Source organism: Mustela erminea, chromosome 1 (assembly GCF_009829155.1).
Source record: "Mustela erminea isolate mMusErm1 chromosome 1, mMusErm1.Pri, whole genome shotgun sequence".
Taxonomy (NCBI): Eukaryota; Metazoa; Chordata; class Mammalia; order Carnivora; family Mustelidae; genus Mustela; species Mustela erminea.
Window position 1 is genome coordinate 45,214,722 of NC_045614.1, and position 20,932 is coordinate 45,235,653.

At 35.5% G+C, this 20,932-nt stretch overlaps 1 protein-coding gene across 10 annotated transcripts in view; it reads left to right on the top strand.

Moving 5' to 3' along the window:
- The window catches only part of CNTN4 (contactin 4), a 935,293-nt gene that overhangs the window by 683,800 nt on the left and 230,561 nt on the right, over positions 1 to 20,932 (top strand). For all 10 annotated transcript variants that reach the window (XM_032325555.1, XM_032325501.1, XM_032325492.1 and 7 more), the window contains one exon: positions 18,109 to 18,204. In XM_032325555.1, coding sequence (XP_032181446.1) covers positions 18,109 to 18,204 — 96 coding nt within the window. The remainder of the gene's footprint in view (positions 1 to 18,108; positions 18,205 to 20,932) is intronic.

Sequence of the window (20,932 nt, forward strand, 5' to 3'; positions counted from 1 at the left end):
GTCTGTTTTGAATCAGGTCCACATCTCCCTACAAGATGGGGAACTCTCCAAAGCTGTGGCTTGTCTTAATTTATCTTTACATCTTTTGTTTCTTAACACTCCAGCAGCCATGCAATGGGTAATCATTCCGGTTGAACAGAACTGAGTCAAATAACCACAAAACCTTAAATCAAACTATGTAGCTCTTCTGCTCAAAAACCTGTAATGTCTCCAGTTACACTCCAAATAGGAGCCAGGGATTTTACAGGGGTCCCCAAATCCCTGAACAGTCACTCATTCTCCCTGCCGTAAGACTTCCTTGACTCCATCTCTTAACTGCTCTTTTCTCCTTTGTTCAACTCCAGTTAAAACAGGTTCCTGGTGTTCCTCATAGGATAGTTTCCCCTAAACACTCACCTGGTCAAATCTTTTTTTTTTTTTTTTTAAAGTTTTTATTTATTTATTTGACAGACAGAGATCACATGTAGGCAGAGAGAGAGAGGAAAGCAAGGCTCCCTGCTGAGCAGAGAGCCCAATGTGGGGCTCGATCCCAGGACCCTGGGACCATGACCTGAGCTGAAGGCAGAGGCTTTAACACACTGAGCCACCCAGGTGCCCCCACCTGGTCAAATCTTTACCTCCTTCAAATCTTTGCTCTAATGTCAGAATCCCACAGACTTACCCTGAGTCTGTTATCTAAAATTGCACCTGTTTTTCCAGCTCTCCCAGTCTCTCCTACCATGCTCTACTTTTTGCATCTCCCACAGCCTCACTACCTTCTAGCATACTTTGTAATTATAATTTATCATGCTTTTTATTCTTCTACCTTATCTGGCCAGATGTAAATTCTGCAATGGCAGAAATATTTGTCTGATATTGTGTCCCAAGCTCCTAAAACAGGGTCTGATCAATATTAGGCACTTCATAAACATATGTTAAAAGAATTGAATAAGTGAGTATGATATTCATCCCATTTTCTGCTACAATGAATTTGTGATATCTGCTTGTCACAATATGTTCATACAGAATTTAGTAAGATCAGGGTAGTTTTTGTTAGCTTTTATTATTGAAAAATTGTTCTCTGCACTTCAACTCATTCAAGCTGTGAAGGCAGTAAAACATTGCATCAATTAAAATATTCCAATTAACACTAATCAGGAAGAGCAATATTAATAACACAGCTGAACTGGGTTCTTGAATTTTTGTAGCCTCACATATCACTCTAGGCACAGCATGTCAATTTCAAAAGGTAATTTTTTTTCCCTTTCATGAATTTTGATAAAATAATAAAGATCTTCAGAGAAGAAAGAGAAAGCATTTTAAACAAAGAAGTGGGTCTCTATTTTAAAATGCTGTGGTTCTGTTCTTCAATCCAAAATAACATTTCTTTCATCATCATCATGGTTAAGAACAACATTTCATGGCATGTCCACTCATCAGAACATTGAGATAGGTTTTGGGAGCCTAAGAAGTATGAGGTGGCATTCTAGCCTTCAAGGAGTTTGCGATCTCCACCAAAAATGTTTTAGATTTTAGGCTCAGATCATTTATTTATTATTTTCAGCTTTATTGAGATATAATTGACATAACATTGTAGAAGTTTAAGGTGTCCGTGTGTTGATTTGATACCCTTATTTATAGCAAAATGAAGACTACCGTAGCTTTAACTAACACATCTGTCCCATCACGTGATTACCATTTCTTTTTTTGGAATAAGAACATTTATTATCTAGTCTCTTAAGAACTTTCAACAATCTTAAATTATTGCTAACTATAATCACCATGTTGTATATTAGATCCCCAGGACTTGGCTTGGCTTAAAACTGAAAGTTTATATCCTTTAACCAACATCTCCCTATTTCTCCCACCTTCCAGCCTCAGGTAACCATCATCTACTCTGTTTCTATGAGCATGGCCTTTTTTAGATTCCACATATGTGTGATATTGAATAGTATTTTTCTTTCTCTTATTTCATTTGGCATAATGCTCCAAGGTTCATCCATGTTGTCACATGTCATACACACAAATCCTGTTGGCAAGATTTCCTTCTTTCTCATGACTGAAAAATTCTCCATTGTGTGTATATATATACATACATATACGTATCCCATCTTTTTTATTCATTCATCCATTGACAGACACTTAGGAAATGTAAAGAGAATCTCAACTTGATATCTGCACTTCCATGGTTATTGGAGGATTATTCCCGTAGTAAAAATATGGAAACAACCGTATGATTTACTTATTAAATGTTTAGCTTTCGGGCACCTGGGTGGCTCTGTGGGTTAAGCCTCTGCCTTTGGCTCAGATCATGATCTCAGGGTCCTGGGATTGAGTCCTGCATTGGGCTCTCTGTTGGCAGGGAGCCTGCTTCCTCCTCTCTCTCCTCCTGCCTCTCTGCCTACTTGTGATCTCTCTCTGTCAAATAAATAAATAAAATCTTTAAAAAAAATGTTTAACTTTGAACTGATCTCTTAACATTTCTGAATTTCAACCATTGCCTTCTATACACTGCAGTAAGTACTTAATGCCATTGCTGTCTATTTTACAGAGATTTTTATAATCAGAGGTATTATTATGAGTAATTTCTCTTTTAATTTGTAAAAATAAGGACTATACAGATTCATAGAGATAGAAAATAGAATGGTAGTTGCCAGAGGCTGGGGCAGGAGAAGTGGGGAATGGGAGGTTATTGTTTAACAGGTATAGAATTTCAGTTTTACCAGATGAAAAATTATGGGAATAGATGATAGTGATATTAGCACAACATTAATAATTTATTAAATACCACTAAACTATACACTTAAAAATATTTAAAATGGAAAATTTTATATCATGTGTGTTTTACCATAATAAAAAAATGGAAAAAATTGCACACCCCAAGGAGTCCATTTTGAAGAATTACATTCATTTGGGTATGTAGTTCAGGTGCCTTTGGTAATTAAGGTGGTCCCCAAATTCATGAAAACTCAACAGAAATAAAGCAGTGTTTTAAAGTACTATAAAAATAGGGGCGCCTTGGTGGCTCAGTGGGTTAAAGCCTCTGCCTTTGGCTCAGGTCATGATCCCAGGGTCCTAGGATCGAGCCCTGCCTCGGGCTCCCTGCTCAGCAGGGAGCCTGCTTCCTCCTCTCTCTCTGCCTGCCTCTCTGCCAACTTGTGATCTCTGTCTGTCAAATAAATAAAGAAAATACAAATATAAATAAATAATAAATAAATAAAATATAAGGAAACATATCATTGGTCTAGTTGATACTATTATTACTACTATGTCTTATAGTTTCGTTGTCATTATTGTTATTGCTAAACTATTACCATTATTACTGTCATTATCATCATCATCATTTTCTTTGTAATCATATATTACCTAAAGCATGGTCTAGGCAATAATTTTTTTTATATCACCTATATTTAAATTCTGTGTACAATATCAAATATTTAACTATGACATTTGTTGAATGCCAGCAAAGTGCCCAGTCTAGAGCTAGATGCTGGGTGTAGACTGAGTATCTCTGCAATGTATCAATAACCCTCAAATCAGTATTCTTAGCACCTTCTTTATCCTCCACGAACATGTGCAGAACAAAATATTTGAGCCTTCTATATACTTTCCCTGATAAAGTTGAACGAAGTAATGTTCTGCCTTCTTGTTTCAGCTCTCATAGTATAAACAGATGTCCTTTTGGCAATCTCTTTATTGCCATGTTTTTTGCATTTTTGTGTTCTTTTTTGGTAATTTCATTGTTTAAAATAGCCCACAGTGTAATGCTGGAGTATAGTCTGGTGTTCCTAAGTGCTAGAAGCCCGTGATATGCCTTATGGAAAAAAGTATGTGTGTTAGATAAGCTTCATTTCAGCGTGAGTTAGAATGCTGTGGGGTATGAGTTAGTGTTAATGAATCAACATTATATAGTAAAGTATATTTTAAAAGAAACACACGTTGAACAAGGTTATGTATTAATCTGTTGAAAAAAATGTTGTGACTAGAAACTTGGAGAAACCAGCTATGTATTTCCCCATAAGAACAATGGTTTGGTATTTGCTAATTCAGTGTTTGTAACAACTCTATAGAACATAACTATAGCATATAACATAACTACCATCAATGATGAGAATTGATTATAAATACCCAATGGTATGGTGCTGTGGCCGGGGCAAGACCTAGACTTAAATGAGAATACAAGAACTTTAATAATTTAGTAACTAAAAAATACGTTAATACTTTAAGAAAAAATATACTTTTATGGCTTTGTGATAAGAAACTAAGAATGTTAGCCATAAAGAAAAATGAATATATACACAGGACTTCCATTCATCAAAAAATATCAGGAAGAGAATAGGGGGGAAGTTATATATGCAGAAAAGATATTTGTAAAAACATAACTGACCAAAAAGGGTCCCAAAGAAATCCATTGAGTCAGTAAGAAAGAGACAAAAATCTAGTAGATGACCAGGTAAATGACATGAACTAGTATTTTAAGAATAAGGAAATGCAAGTGGTTCATAAACATATTAAAAAAAAACACCAGCTTTATTAGTAACCAAGGAAACGCAAGTTAGAAGTAATAAATTACCATTTCATGCACCATATTTGCAAAAATTAAAATACTAAGTGTTGGTGAGGAACAGCAGGAATTCTCATTTAGGCTGGCAGGATTGAAAATTGTCCCAGGCACTTTGGAAAATAGATTGTGTACCTCTCTTTTGAACTAGTAAATCTGAACTTTTTAAAATACTCTTAGCTATATATATATATATATTGAAGTCCAGAGAAACTTTTGAAAATGTGACCAGAAAACTTGCTTTCATAGCAGGTTAGTTTGTAATGGCAAATGAGTAAGAAAAAACAACTGTGTGTGGACAGTGGAAAGGATATGCAAACAGGTAAATTCCTACAAAGTATTAAACTTTAATGAAAATAAATGAACCAGGGCCAAACTCATCAAAGTTGACTCTCAAAGAAATAATGTTAATCAAAAACAGCAAGTCTCAGAGGAATACATACTATGATTCCATTTTCATAAAGTACACATTACTTTCAAGACTAAATATATTATGTAGGAATACACATATATCTGATAAAACCATAAGAAAGGACACAGAATGATAAGCAAACTAATTAGTGTAGAGAGCGTTATCCTGGAGGAATTACTGGCGGTGCTCCATCTGTAAATCTGGCTGTTGGGTTCACAGACATGCACGGTATTGTTCTGCAGACTCCACAAAATCATTATATGTTTACCTTTATGTGCTTAACATGTCACACAATAGCAACTATAAAATAAGGAAAAACATCAAGTTATCTGAACTAGACAGCCTAAGTTAAAATTAAGACATTATTTACTACCAATATGAAATTAAGCATATTGTTTCTAGGTCTTGGTTTCCTTATATATAAAAAGACTATTTTGATACCCACCTCATGATATTATTAAGAGGATAATAATATTCTATATAGTTAGATTAAATTAGGATACATATATATAAAATATATATTATATAATATATATTATATATTATAACTATATAGATTATATAGTTAGATTAGTGCCTGGCACATAGTAAGCACTGAATAAATCTTAGCTCTATGTGCTCTTGTTACTATTGCATCCCAGAGCACCTTCTGAATTAGTACCAAAATTCCAAGTTAGCAAGAAGGATGAGAGCACTGCTCTCATCACTTGGGTTCCAGGATGCCCCAGCAAAGGTCCAAAATACCTTCATTAACTTACCCAACTACACACACATATCAGAGACATTTAAAAATATGTCTATCCTTTGCCCTGTTCTGTAGCATCCTGATAATGCTGGCTTCCTCTACAGTGTTAAAAGAAGTCTGTAGAAATCTGTGTGCCACAGTGAGGTTTCTTGCTTCAGAAGAGGAACAGGGGTCATGTTGGATTCTTCTGGAAACTCTAGCAGATAAGTTATGAGGCAAAGACATACCCAGAGATATTGGAATAGAAAGTGACCTTAGGATTTGAACACTGCAGAGATGGAAAGAAGACCGGCCAGTGCTGACGTGCAAGATGAGGCTGTAGCTGGAGATGAGCATCTCTCATGTTTTCTGGAAAATAAGAGTACCAGGAATCTCAGAGGTTAACACAGTCTGGGTTTGAGTAACTGAACGTGCCTGAAGCTAACGTTCTCATAAGAACTCAGTGTCACCTTGCCACAGAATGAGGCAGTGCCTTGCACTGCCTGTGTGCAGTGACCTGTGTTAAAGAAAGTAGGGAGAATGAACAGGCCTGCAATGGGGAAGGAGAGGAACCAAATCATGGATGCAGACTTAAATTAAACCCAAGATCCAAGTCTCTTGGTTCCCATACACTTTGATTCATCACCTGTGCAGATGGAGTGTTGACTGGATGATTTACCCCAATAAAAAGTACTTCCTTTCGTCTCCCATAGTGCTTTCTCCCTACCTCTCTGCTGCATTGATTACCAGCTTTATACCTTGCAATGGAGTTATTCATGTGCCTATCTTATGTAGATTGTAAACTTCTTGAGGTCAGGCACGATGTTTGATTTGCCTTCGTATTCTCCACATCATCTACCACATGTGGCACCATAAATAATATTTAAGGGGAGAAGTTAAGGATGAGGGCAGGAGCTCACACTGAAGAAAGGATGGTATTAAGGATTAAATGTTTGCATCTCTCCAAAATTCATTTGTTAAAATCCTAACCCCCAGAGAGCATTCAGAGGTGAAGACTTTGGGAGGTGTTTAGGTCATGAAGGTCAAGCCCCCATGAATGAGATTAGTACCCTTGTAGGAAGAGACCATGGGAGGATACAGTGAGGGGATGACTATTTACAAATCAGCAAGCAGACCTTCAGCAGACACCAGCTCTGCCAGCACCTTAATCTTGGACTTCTCGGTCTCCAGAACTGTGAGAAATCAAAGTTTGTTGTTTAAACCACTCAGTCTGTGTGTATTTGTTATAGCAGCCCAAATACACTGAGGCATTCAGATCTTCCCAGCTCTGAAATTTTCTGGTTCTGTAGGATTTCTGAGACAGAAAACAGTAACATTGTCTTAAAGCAGCACATAAATTATCATAGTACTGGTTTGGCGATTGTCTTCCTTTAGGCAATCAGGATGTGTTTAGTATGCCTGCTTATTTGTTTCTGCCATTTCTTCAGTTATTTAGAGTTATTTGAAGTTTTATACTTGTTTTTTTCTGGGGAACTGCATTAAACTTTTAGACACAAAATAAAAATATTTATTAGGCCTCTCAGATGTTACCTGAATTAAGGTGACTTCAACTTCAGTTATAAATAAGAAAGTACAAAACTAAATCATGACTGCTGTGCCACTTGGCACTACTTTACACCCTTCTTGGCATTCTCTGTGGGGGCCAAGAGCTGAGTTGGCAGAAGGAGAGTGATTTATTCCTCCACATTTGGAAGGAGGAAGGGAAGTTATAAGATTCTACTTTTACATGATCTTCCTCTTTTAAAAGTTCATACCAGCATTCCTTATCCTAATTTTTCCCTATGTTTTCCTAACTTATGTTCCTATAGCCCCTATTATCAGTGTGATTTATTTATTTTGCTTATGGTCATTTTGTCCACTTTAGCCTCTTTGAGAAGAGATTTTTTGTTGTTGTTTTTTGTTTTTTATCATTCAATAATACATCCCCTGTGCCTATAATAGTAGCTGACATATAATAAGTGCTCATCATAAACATATTATAGATATTGATTGAATCTGTATTAGTTTTCATCTTCCTTAACAGCGCATTTAAAGCAAGAGGCTTTAGTGATGGCATTTCCAAAACTCGGCAGGTTTACCACGCTGCAGACTTATCTCTCATTTTCCTCTGTGAAAATAAGAACAGTGAAACAGCATCCATAGCAAAGTCTAAATAGATGATGAATAAACACATAGCTTACATGTATATTTGATGATGGCTTTATTTTCAAAACTGTAATGAGATAAAAATATATGGTTGAAGTTGCCAAAGCAACTCAAATTCAACATAAATAACAGCTGCTCTTCATCTGGGGATTTCATTTATATACAGAACTTTTTTTTTTTTATGCCCTTAACTTTTTTTAAAGAAATATACTAAATACAGCTAATTCAGCATCCAGTATCCCAAGATATGTTTTATACTCAAAGAAGAGATAGGAAAAAGGCAGAGAAGTATACTCTTTGAGCCAGTGATTAAACAAACATTATTACTTCCAATAGCTCTGATTTCCCTCAAAGTAACTATATGGCAAAGCATGTCCAATTTCTTTGGAGCCCTCCATATATAAATACTGGCATTTTTCTGTATGAGTCACCATTCCCTGTTTTATTGTGTCAGAAATCCTAAACTAAGTATGTAGTGAGGACTCTTCATTTGCTTTTTAAAGCAAAACTTCACTGCAGAGCATAAAGTGTCAGGAAAAACTGATCAAGTATGCCTTTTACTTTAAAATTAACAATCAGTGTAACTTCTTCCCAAGATCCTTGGGAAATATGTCTACTTTTTTGGATAGAAATAAGAGAACATTTGGGGCACTTCGGTGGCTCAGTGGGTTAAGCCTCTGCCTTCAGCTCAGGTCATGATCTCAGGGTCCTGGGATTGAGCCCCACGTGGGACTCTGCTCAGCAGAGAGCCTGTTTCTCCATCTCCCTGCCCCCCTCTCTGCCTACTTGTGATCTCTGTCTGTCAAATTAAAAAAAAAAAATTCAAATTATAGAAATAAGAGAACATTTAAATATATAAGCACCTACCTAGTTTCATTTATGAGCAGGACGTGAGAAATTGCCCCTCTTCCTTAAAGACTGTACCCATTGCCACTCAGCGCTAGGCAAACTTGAAAGTAAATTAATTGCTCAGGCTTGTATCTCTAAAGGGTTAACAAAACAAAAGAAATAGAATGAAAAAGTTTCGGATGAAAAGATTTCTTTCTCTTTAAAGCACAGTGTTTCATCACCAATTGTATGGCAGGTAAATATATGGTCTCCAGGGTTTGATCATGATCTGTGGCCCATATGTCTCCATTTAGTAATATCTTCCCAAGGTTTTTCCTATAGATTACTGACTTTACAATGGCCTCCTGATACATGCCTTTTCAGCATTTCTTCAAAGGATATTTATTCTAGTGTTACTTGAATATATTTGATTTGCCCTCTAGGGTTGCCTGTTTATTAAGAAGACTGGTACAATGAATTACAACTTGCTAATTTTAATTTTCAGAGGGGAGAAGAAAAGGCACAAAGAAAAGTACAAAATGAAGAATCATGTTTCTTTCTGTCAAAACTGTAATGATCATAAGTCTATCAAATTACAGAATTCTCACACTAGATGAAAAACAGATAATTGTATGATATATCACTGACTAGCTGAGAGCCCTGATCACAAATAACAGACCCATGCAATTTGCATGCTGTTGTTTCATATTTTCATCATCTTGGGCATTTCCTGAGCCTCAGGGGTCAGCGGGTGGGAGGGTATTTCTTGTATCAAGCAGCAAATTTTTTTCATACCCTGCTTCTATTTCAGTCTTGGTGAGTGTATCTCTAAGCTTTCATACATGGGTGGCTTAACTCCTTTGATTAGAGACCTTTTCTTGTAGTTACTTTCCAGAGCATCCCTGGCAAGATCCAGCATCCAAAGGTCTTTTGTAGCCAAGATGTTGGGAAATGGTTTTTCATGTGGACAAATACAAGAAAATTCATGCTGGACCAACAAGTCTTACTGATTGTGTGAAACAGGAGGGAGCTTTGCTGAACAAATAGTCATTTACTACCTAGTATGTATCAGACACTGCTTGGGGCCCCATGCTACAGATTGGTAAAGACTGAAAAGATTCCTGTGCCAGTGAGCTTTTCCTTTGGGTAGAGGAATGGATGTAGGGGAGACGATAAATCAAATGGCATATAAGAAAACATAAGGCAAAAAGAGGTGATGTGATGGGAAAGTGACTGGCGTCAGGGGTGGTCTACTTGAGATAAACCCTCAGAAAAGGCTTGTCTGAGGAGGTGACTTTTGAACTGAGTCCTGAGGGATGGGAATGATGAACCAAAAGATGAGTCAAATGTGTTCTAAATAAAGGAAACAGCAAGTTCAAAGGTCTTAAAAAAGGATTAGCCTTAAAGTACTTGAAGAACAAAACAAAACCTGTTTATTGTGGTTTAAATAAGGAAGGTGGAAAATAACAGGAAATGGGACTGGGTACATGGGCAGGGACCAGATATCAAAGGGCCTTTATAGAAAACAGTGAATATTTCATGATTTATTCTAAAATTTAGTAGGCTAAATGCTTTTCTGAAATCCTTGTTTCTGTTGGTGTTTTGTAAACATGAAACCAAAGATACAGAATGCAGCTGCCTAACCATTAACACTTCTGAGTCAGGATGATATGCGAAAAGAGATGAGCTCCTGTAGAGAAAAATGCTGGTAATAATGGCTTGTATTTTCGAGCACCTGACTCCAAAGTAGAACAACATTATTTATGTTGCCATATCACACTAATTCTTGTAACCTTATGAGTTAGATAGGTTCGGGTTTTTATGGAACACTTGGAGAAACTCAAACATTTTAAATTGAGTTGTTCTTTAATTTATTAAGTAACACAAGGGTCTAGATAAAATAGAATATGCTCAAAAAGAAGAATAAAGAGAAAGAAACCAATATGGGGAATAAAAAGAGCTACAGGAGAGTCATACACTTACAGAGCAAAGGGCAACAAAGCACCTTTTATTTTCTTGAAAAGTCAAGGAAATAATAATAGAGAAGTTAAAAAGTGAAAGTCTCAACTAGTCAACCAATCAGCAAATTTTTAAGATTTTCATTTTTAAAAGTAATTAAAATTTTTCATTTTTCATTTTTTAAAATTTAATTCTATGTAGAATGAGGCTATACTTCTGGATCAGGTTAACCTTGGTTATAATTCATTCTCTTCCTTATACTGTATCTTTGATCTTGGGTGTTAATTTTTCTTTATATAAAATGGGATTAGTAATAATACATTATAGAGTCATTTCAAGGATTAAATAAATGAACACGTGGAAAATGAGAAATTAGTTCTTTATGGAAGCTAGTTAAAACTGGCATTCTATTGTGTTGTTGTTGTAGTTGTTTGCTAATGAGTTAGAGTTTACAAAAGTAATTAATTTCCCAAGGAGTCCTCAGAAGCCTCCTTAACACATATACCATTTTAAGTTCTTGCCTAGGTTTTGTTGCTAGAAAAGAAAAATGTTATAGTAATGTGGTGGAGGAGAATGAGGAGCATAACTTCCTCTTTTGCAAAATGCAAGATTGCTGACTCCAGGCAAATTTGTCTTTGACAGTCTCTACACACCTTTTCTCATTCTATTTTTTTAGGTCATTAATTTTTTCTTGAGTTTTCTCAGCCCTATTTTACCCTCCCCGTTATTTCATAGATAACATTTTATTTTCTTTCTTTTTTGGTTAAAACTCCCAAAGAATCCCTACTGATCTTATTTACTTATTAAGAGATAGAAATCTGATTGGATTAATTCCTCTTCACTGTAAATGACTACTCTCAAGGTAATGTATTTACAGCCATTTATGGTTTTAAAATATAATTTCTGTAATTCCAAAGTAATCCCTAAATTACAGTTTCTATCTGGCATAACTGAAGAGGGTGAGAAAAACGTCAGACATTTAGTGGGAGATATTGTGTGCTCTTGTTCAGCACCTGGGAGAGCTCCCACAGACTCTTCCCTTGGGCTCTTCTTTGTACTTGGAAATAGGTGCTTGAGAATTTTCATAGGATGTCCATAGTAGCAGCATTAGGACTGTGAAAGAACAAGGTCGTAAGCCAGTTCTATGAATAAGTCATTTGTAAATTGACTTCACATTAACTTAGAAATATTAATAAAACTCTTTTTTACCTACACAAAGATCTCCAGGAAAGAGATTTATTTTACTTTTCAATGTCAGACCACCACCTAGAATCAGATTTTGATCTCTTACTTTAGACTGCCAACAAATTGGGATATTTAATTTCAGATGTTTAGCATAGACATATGTTTTCCTTTGTTTTGTTTTATTTAGTTGTTAGAGAAATAAGATAGCTGACATCAGTACTTGGAATTAAAGAGGAATTCAAAAAATATTTGTTGAAGACTGGATAAACAAATGGGAAAGTTAGCAACATAAGGAAAAGCAAGATTCTGATAAACATATCTATCAATATTTTACAATAATATATACATATATTTTGATTTCCATTTATATCCATTCTATTTCCATCTGGTCTATAGTGTGAACTTCCAACACTTTAAGTTCAGTAAGTAAATTTATATAATCAGTAAATAATATAATGTTTCATAATTTATTTCTGTTTCAGAAATAATATGTTTGCATCTGTTGTAGAAGATAAACAAATATCAGTTTTTACTATTTTATGAAAATATTTTCCACTTTTTCACTAAAAAGTAACAAACTTTCTCAGACCATATCATCGTAAGAAAAGTTCTTAAGAAAAATTTTCTGAGTCCATTATATGTGAGTATATCTTAATTGTAAGTCATATAAAAAATATAGTCCATGCAGTGGACAGGATAAGGTAGCCTGCTTACTTCAGCTTCTGTCTAGACTTAAAAACACAATTAAGATTAGCAAAAGAAGATCTGTTTTAAGCCCTATTAACATTTTTTTGCCATGGTACAATAGACTTGACCACTCTAGTGTTACCTTATCTGGTGGAAGTTTGGACTCACGGGCTTTCCCCCAATAAGTCACTTTCTTTACAGTTTCATTTTGATGGCAAGAAACAATAATGATAATGCTAAAATTTATAGCCTACCGACTTTGGATCAGATAGTATGTAAATTCTTCATATGCATCATCTTCTTTAAAGAGCTCTATGAGATAGGGATTATTATCCTAATATTAGAGATGAAGAAACTGAAGTTCTGGGAGATTAAATAACTCACCTATCACCATCATACAGCTAGAAAGTAAGAGTACCACATTTGTCCTTGGGTCCTTCTGACTACAAAGCCAGTATGTTAAACCATTATGCAATTTTTCCTCTTGCTATATATTCTCACTGGGAAACCCAGTCAACCATGCCTGTTTCATTAATGGTTTCTTCTTTCTTCCTGAGTAGAAAGAATGTAAAAGATGTGGCTTTGCAATTCCTAAGGTTTTATAAGTTTAGACTTGTTTTCAGTACGAATTTCTAGAATTCAAGAAACCATGCAAATGTGCATCCACAAATGCATACATTCAGGGAACAAATGGCAGAGAGTCAAGACATAATTTTACATATGCTGCATGATAATCAGTTTTTAAAGTTACGTTCTAAAAATACCTCTTAAAAAAAAATAAATGGTGCAATCATCATTATGGAAATTGTATCCATAACAAATGTATTGCTTGACCATTTTTCCAAGTTGATATTGATTTCCTTATTGATTGCTACTTTCAAAATTGGAGGAAGCTTTACCAAAGGAAACTGATGATGGAAATTTCTTGTTCTAAGGCCACTCTATAAGAATTAATAGGATCCATGCCTACCGAAACCAGGAAAAAAGTGAATTATTTTTAACTTGTAGTAAATAATGCATGTATTAGAAATACATGCATTAGTTGCATAGTTTACTGTTTGATTCTTTGTCTTCCCTTTCCTACTGCCTCTTTGTAGATTCTTAACAAACAATGATCTATGTTATGATCTCATTAACATTTTCTGGTCATTTTAAAACTAAAGGTCTTATACCCTGGCTAGTCCCACCCTATGAATGTCTTCAGCTCTTCCCTGTTCAATGGGTAGTTCCTTAATGATGGCCTAAATAAGTTACTCTTTACTATTTACTGTTACTTCTCAAAACATATCTTAGGCCCTCTTGATTTTTGTTTTCTCTAGAATACATCCAGGTATTTGTTGTAAAGTATCTCTTCCTTTCCTCTAAACATTTAATAACTTTACAGACAGGAAATATGTGGAGATTTTTCCCTCTCACTCTCTGATTTACTCTGCAGCCTGAATTCTAAGTATTCTCATATATTAAGGCTTTTTATTATTTATCACATATTACAGCTTTAAGACCTTTGTATACTTTTACTCCCCCAGGAATTTAACTGCTAAATCATTTCCTCCATGCACTCAATACACATTCCAAGTACTATAGCATATTTTCTAATCTCATTTAAAAATGAAATGCTGATATTACATTCCACAGCAGAAAAAAGGACAATTGTTTCCACAGAAAAATATGATATGAAAACACATCTGCCACAAAATTGTGCGTCCCTTAGCATATGATTTCTGGAAAAATTTATGTAAAATGCTGATGAATGAAATCAACACCAAAAAGTATAGCCATTTATTTTTTAAAAGTCTATGAATCATGTGTCAGTGAACCATATATAGAGCTGAAAAAACAAGTTGTTTTGAAAAGCCACAATACATGGATATTAATTCCTTGTCATACATATACATCATTTATTCAACCATATCTTTAGTGCCTGACTGCATTGTTCAGCTACCTTACTGACAATGCAACAATCATGCTTCTTAATAGAGTTGTTTCTGATTGTTTTCTCCTTGTTCGATTTCATCCTTTTCACCTAATGTTTAAAATCCTTACATTGAGTATTCAACCACAAGGAAAAGCAAAGGAATAGAAGATTTGGAATCAAATGCACCTACTCATTGCTTTGTGCATTGAAATGTGGATTTTCTTGAATATTTACTGAAAAGCTTAATATTCATTCAAACTTTTTTTTCTCTAAAATTTTGAATAACTAGTTGAATGTTCTTTTTCACTGGCTTCACTAAATCAGTGCAGAAGACAATCAGTGCAGAAACCTTACATTCTGGTGTTTGAGACCAGTGGCTTTGGAGGGAGACAGATAGGATTTGTATTTTTCTGACCACTTCGTATGTGGGTAAAGAAACATCTCTGAGCTTCACTTCTATCACCTTTGAATTGAGAATTTGAATTATGATGGAATTAAATGAGATCTATATTGATAAGTGCTTGGCACATGGTATGACCTTAATGCATTTTGCAGGTGGATGCTATTGTTGCTGTTAGAGCAATGGTCGTGGTAATAGAGCATTATCCAAAACATACTCTAACTATCTTGTAATGTCTGTTGTTAGCCCTCATTACCTAGTACCAAGGCTTTAGAAATAAAATGACTCTTAGAAAATAATATATGTGGGAATTTGCTGAGAAAGGCCTGAGCCATGAGTATACAAGCTTCAGATATACCATTCACATACAAAGTTCTTTGATTTCTATAGTTATCATGCTGCTAGTAATTGTGATCTGGATGGATATCTAAAAAGGCCAGTTTTGAACATGAAATTTTTCCTTAAACATGTGCATAAATATAGTGTCTTTTGTTTAGCATCTGTAGCTCTCTAGAATTCTCTCTAGAATTCATTTACTATTTGGGACATTCTCATAAATAAAATGATTGGGTTATGATTTGCCACTGTAATACAGCATTTTTCAGTGGACAGAACAAACATATAATGAATGCAAAACTTGTAGCATGACAGGCTTTGTGTATGGCCTTGTGTTTTTCAAGTATTATCTTACTTAATTATTGACCATGACTCTTACTTGAAAACAAAACACACTTATTCACATTTATTTATGAGAAAACGAAGACTTGCCCAAGGTTAGCAACATGGCTAATATATGACAGAATTGATTTCAAAGTCAAATCTGTCTAAATGTAGTCTTCATTCACTATGTAAGTAGGGTTTGCCATGTGGAATTTATTTCAACTAACTACTAAGAAATATGTCTAAATATTTTATCAAATATCAGATTACTATGATTTATTCTGACTGCCCAATACTTGTAGAACTGCATGAATTCATAAGCCAAAAAGGAAGAAACAGAAATCTAGTTTTTTAAACTCAGAAAGGACAGTTAAAAATCAGAGCATGTGTTTCTCATTTTCTTTCTCTTTCTTAATGCCCTTTCTCTAGTCATAACAGTGGTGCATTTTGCCTACATAAGACTTGATCTCTTTTATCTATTAGCCCTTAATTTTTCATGCAACTCTGAAGATTGGATGGGATGTTTGTGCAAAAGCTTAGATGACGTATTATAAGAACCTATATGCAGAAGTGACAATTCAGAGTGATTCACTGTGACTTTTAAGCACAATGGTTTACCATATTAAACCATTTTCCATAATAAAGTTTTTTTTAAATCTCTCCCTTAATCTCTTCTGAAGAGCCATTTCCTTGAAAGAAAAATATCATATCTGTCTCATCTGGTACTCCTTGGATTAAAAGAATTGTATTATAGCAGCAATGTAATTCAAGCTATAGTACTTTTTTGTATTGTGCTGAATATATACATGTCCTCTAAGTGCCCTCTTTCACATCTTAACTCTGATATAGTTTGGCTTCCTGTGATTAGGTGTTACCTATCAGTCATGCCCACTACACTCTTGGGTCCCTACAGGGCAGAAGCTATAGAGCATATAATGTTTGTATCCTGAACTGACAACCAAATGATGTTTAGTGAAATTTTTATAAGTACTTAATTGATGAAAATAATAATGTATTATCTTAAAATTTGCATAATTCTAGAAGTTGGTAATGAAGATATATGTGTGTCTGAATTTTTTAATATCCTGACCTCTCCTTAAAGTCAAGCCTGACTGTAGAAACATCCCATTTTGCAGGAAGGTTGTCAGCTTTCTCCTCCTAGCTTCATCGCTCATTAATGTAGCCTTTAACAAACCTCATGGTACCTCTCCTTTCTAGCCTATAAAATGAAGACATTAATGGAAATTAGCTTATATAGTTATTATTAGGATCACTTAAGATAATCATCAAGAAATACTTATCAAGGGATGCCTGGGTGGCTCAGTTGGTTAAGTATCTTCCTTCAGCTCAGGTCATGACCCCATGTTCCTGGGATGGAGCCCCCCATCAGCCTCCCTGCTCAGCGGGGAGCCTGCTTCTCCCTCTGCCTCTGCCACTCCCCCTGGCTGTACTCACTCTCGCTCTCTCTATCTCTCTCTGTCAAATGAATAAAAAAATTCTTTAAAAGAAGTTCTAAAAAATATAAAATAAAATAAAATAATTATAAAATAAGATAAAATACTTAGCAAAATGGCCACCATGAAGGAAATAGTCAATAAATGTCCATGTTCTCTAGTGTGCACATTGAGATGGCCTTGCAACCCTGCAGAGTATACTTGGCTTGGAATAATCCTCAAATCTGATAAGAGGTTATTGAATCAGATGTTTTAGACAACAAAAACAAAATGGCATTTAAAATACTTCTTGTTGAGAAGATTTACATTTGGGAGGATGGAGGGAAAAACAATTTTTTTCAACAGTAATATGTCTGTCACTTTATTAGCCATATTTTTTTTTTCCATGAACTCACTTTTATTGGCAACTGCTTATTCACGGGCTCAAACTGCAATCTTTGGATTTGTAATGTCTTATCTTTCTAACCAGACTTAACCTCCTTGACAGAGGGGAACTTTTGTTCCCCCCACCCCAACCAGAACCTTGGATGGTACCTTATAAATTTTTGAAAATATACAAGAGCTTTGAAACAATTATGTATATGTGCATATGTATGTTTGTACATTGTATATAATGTGTGTGTGTGCATATACAGAGTCGTATTCTAGGTACTTATAGAGTGATACATATAATTACATGTAATAAACGGTTCGTGAAGTGAACAGAATTGAGCATCAGATTACATGAATTTACATCCTGATAATGATATTTAATTACAAAAAAGATGTTGGTGAAGTCACTTAACATCATTAAATCTTGGTTCCTTCACTGTCCAATAGAACTTTCTTCAGTGATGTGAATATTCTATTTCCAACATAGGAACCGCTAGCTACATGTGGCTGTTGAACATAAAATGTAGCTAGTATGGCTGAGGAACTGAAGTGTACATTTTATTTAATTTTATATGTTTTAAATCTAACTAGTCACATGTGACAAGTAGCTCCATTACAGTATAGATACAGAATCAAGGATGACAGGACAATATCATGTGGAAAGAGCCTATTCTGTATTTCCTTGGTACGAGTGACACAAAGGCTATTTTTCAGCAAAAGACCATCCTCTTTTGAAACACTATACTCTCCCACAGTATCTCAGGCCTTTTTAATTTAAACCCTTATTCTTTTATTTCCCCTAACAGATCTTGAAAACTTTAAAACAAGAACAAGAAGCACTGTGTCTGTCCGTCAAGGTCAGGGGATGGTACTACTGTGTGGCCCACCAGCTCATTCAGGAGGTAAACTATAAATTCACTGAAATGTCTACACTTCACTCACTGCTATCTTTCCTGCTGGGTTTCTGCCTCCCTTGGCACTGGCTAAGGAAAAAGTGTCATTTGCGGAGATTCCCAAAGTCCCTCTGTGTCAAGGAAGAATCAATGCCTCCCATAATTAGGATAGGGAAATGTCAGATTCTGCAAATGTTCTATCCAACTGCTATCTACCCGGCACAAGGGGAAAGACACTTGAGTCCAATGAGATCAGAATCCTGTTTCTTGGTAAGGCAATGTAGGTAAAACTATCAGTACTTTCTCCAACTTTATTGGTTTCAAAGCTGACGTTACTTGGTTTCATCTTGTGTTTGGCCTGGGAAAGGATCAGATCCAATCCAGGATCACTTTGTAAAGAATCATAATTACTGGATCAGTTCAGAATCCATTTGAATTATTTTTGTTTATTTTTCCAAGTTTTTATTTAAATTCTGGCTTATTAACATACCGTATAACATAAGTTCAAGGTGTAAAATTTAGTGATTCATCACTTACATCAACACCCAGTGTTCATTACAAGTGCCCTCTTTAATACGCAATAAATAAATAAATAAGGAATTCATTTGACTGCAAATAACTGAAAGCCCAGCTAACACAAGCTTCAGCAGACTGGATTTTGTATTATTTTCACTCACATTTCCAGAGGTATGAAATTTAAAGCTGATACCACTTCTTGAAGATGTCTTCCAGGATACGAGCCATTTCTTGCATCCTTTTCTGAAGTCCTCAACATGTGGTATGGCTGGGGTACCAAGGTGCAGTTCAGATAGGAAGAAATAGGAAGAGTCAAGGACAAAAGTGAAAAGTCTCTGTCTCATTTTGCCTTTGTATTATGAAAGGTTTGCTCTGCCCAAGGACTTTTACCTACATGTCAGTTATCACCCCTAGTGGCAAAAGAGACTGAGAAATCAAGTATTTTACACAGATCAGTTTGATAGCCCTGAAAAAAAAATCATATTTTGTAATAAGGGAGACTATAGAGACGTGCTGTATAGGCAACTTGCAGTCTCTGCTAAAAAGACTAACAATGACTGGAAGACAAATCTGACTCCCCATAAAGGGTTCGGTAGTGTGGAGGTTTAATAGATAATGATATTTATTGGGATTCCTCTAAAACTTGAGATAACAAGATTGATAAACTCTATTCTTGGAAATTCTGGCTAAAGTTGAATTTGCTATCGCTATCGTCTGTCCTTGCTATTTTAATTTTCTGTTTGGCCTAACACATGATGAAAAGAAAAAAAATATATATCTTAAACTGAGAATGTGAAAACACCCTTTTATTTTTGTCCTGTATTCTGAAGTTGTAGCTTTTCCTCTGATCTAATGCCCCAGCTAACCTTTACAGCAGGAAATAACAATTAGCAAAATAGCTAAAAGACTTGCACTTCTGACACAACAAGTATAAAAACAGATGGAAGAGGCAGGTGCCCTTCTGAGTCTAGAGTGAAGACATGGAATTATTCAAGGTTCTGGCTTTTGAAGATAGGCAGAGAATCCAGATTAGATTTTGGTAGTTTGTGTTCTGAGAGGTGTTTACTCCTTAGGGCTCCCATTTCCCCTTCAAGTTAGTATCAGAAGCATTACATTTGGAGTCCAGGACATGAGTTCCAGTCCTGACTCTATTTCAAATCATTCTTTGATACTGAGCAAATATTTTCACTCGTCTTATCTATAGAATGAGGAGATGAAAGGAAAGCTCTCAGATCCCTTTTAGTTGTATCATTACATGGTGCTAACTCAGTAAAGACTAAACATATTTATCCAGTAGGTTTGCATTATTGAAGTTCTGTCATTTATATGAAGAAAGCAATTAACTGGACACATTTCGGTTAAAGTGAAGCTCACTCAGACTAACTTTTCTCTTCCTATTGTGAAATCGAATCAAAATAAGAATTGAAGGTTTTGCGAATTTTTTCTACAGTCTGCCTCACAGCATTAAACCTACATAACATGGCAGCAACTCTAAAAATTAATCTTGTAGGCATATTAAGAAACAAAGTACCCCACTACTCCCTGGTATAATGGTATCTTTGGGAAAGGCAAAGCACCTGGAGTGTTGCTGTGCTGCTACACAGTGAGACACCTGAAGACTTTCCCCTTCCCACAGAGAAATATATTAAACATTTTCATAGACATCCCCTGAAATGTGCTTGTCTCTGTTGGCAGCAGTCAGCAGCTCTGAAATCCAGTTTCTTGAGCTGTGCTGACATTCCTGACAGCCCTGATGGTGAAAGACAAGGAAATAAATATTCTCATTATGGGCTTTATTAGAAATTGCGTGCCCAGGAACACTGTGGGCAAGGCAGGCAAGGCAAAGAAATGTGCAAGAAAACAGGATTTTGAAGGGTATAAGAGAGCATCTCAGACAGCCATCAGTTTTGGGCAGCAGAGTCAATGATTATGTGATGAAATCCCCCCGATTACTCAGAACCTTTCGGTGCAAACTGTGCCACAGTGATTCTCTCATCGTTTCTCCGGGCTTGTGTCACCTGAAAGCCGGCAGAATCACCAGGAGCCACTGGACATACTGAGCATTTTAGACCCAGCATATGGTATCCCAGTTTCAATTGTAACAGATCATGCAGAGGGAAGGAAATGAGTCAGCCTTTTATTGTATCAGTGGGATACTGAGTAATGGTGTGAAGTCATTGTAAAGAATGCTGCATGTCCTCTTTCATAATCTGTGCAGTGT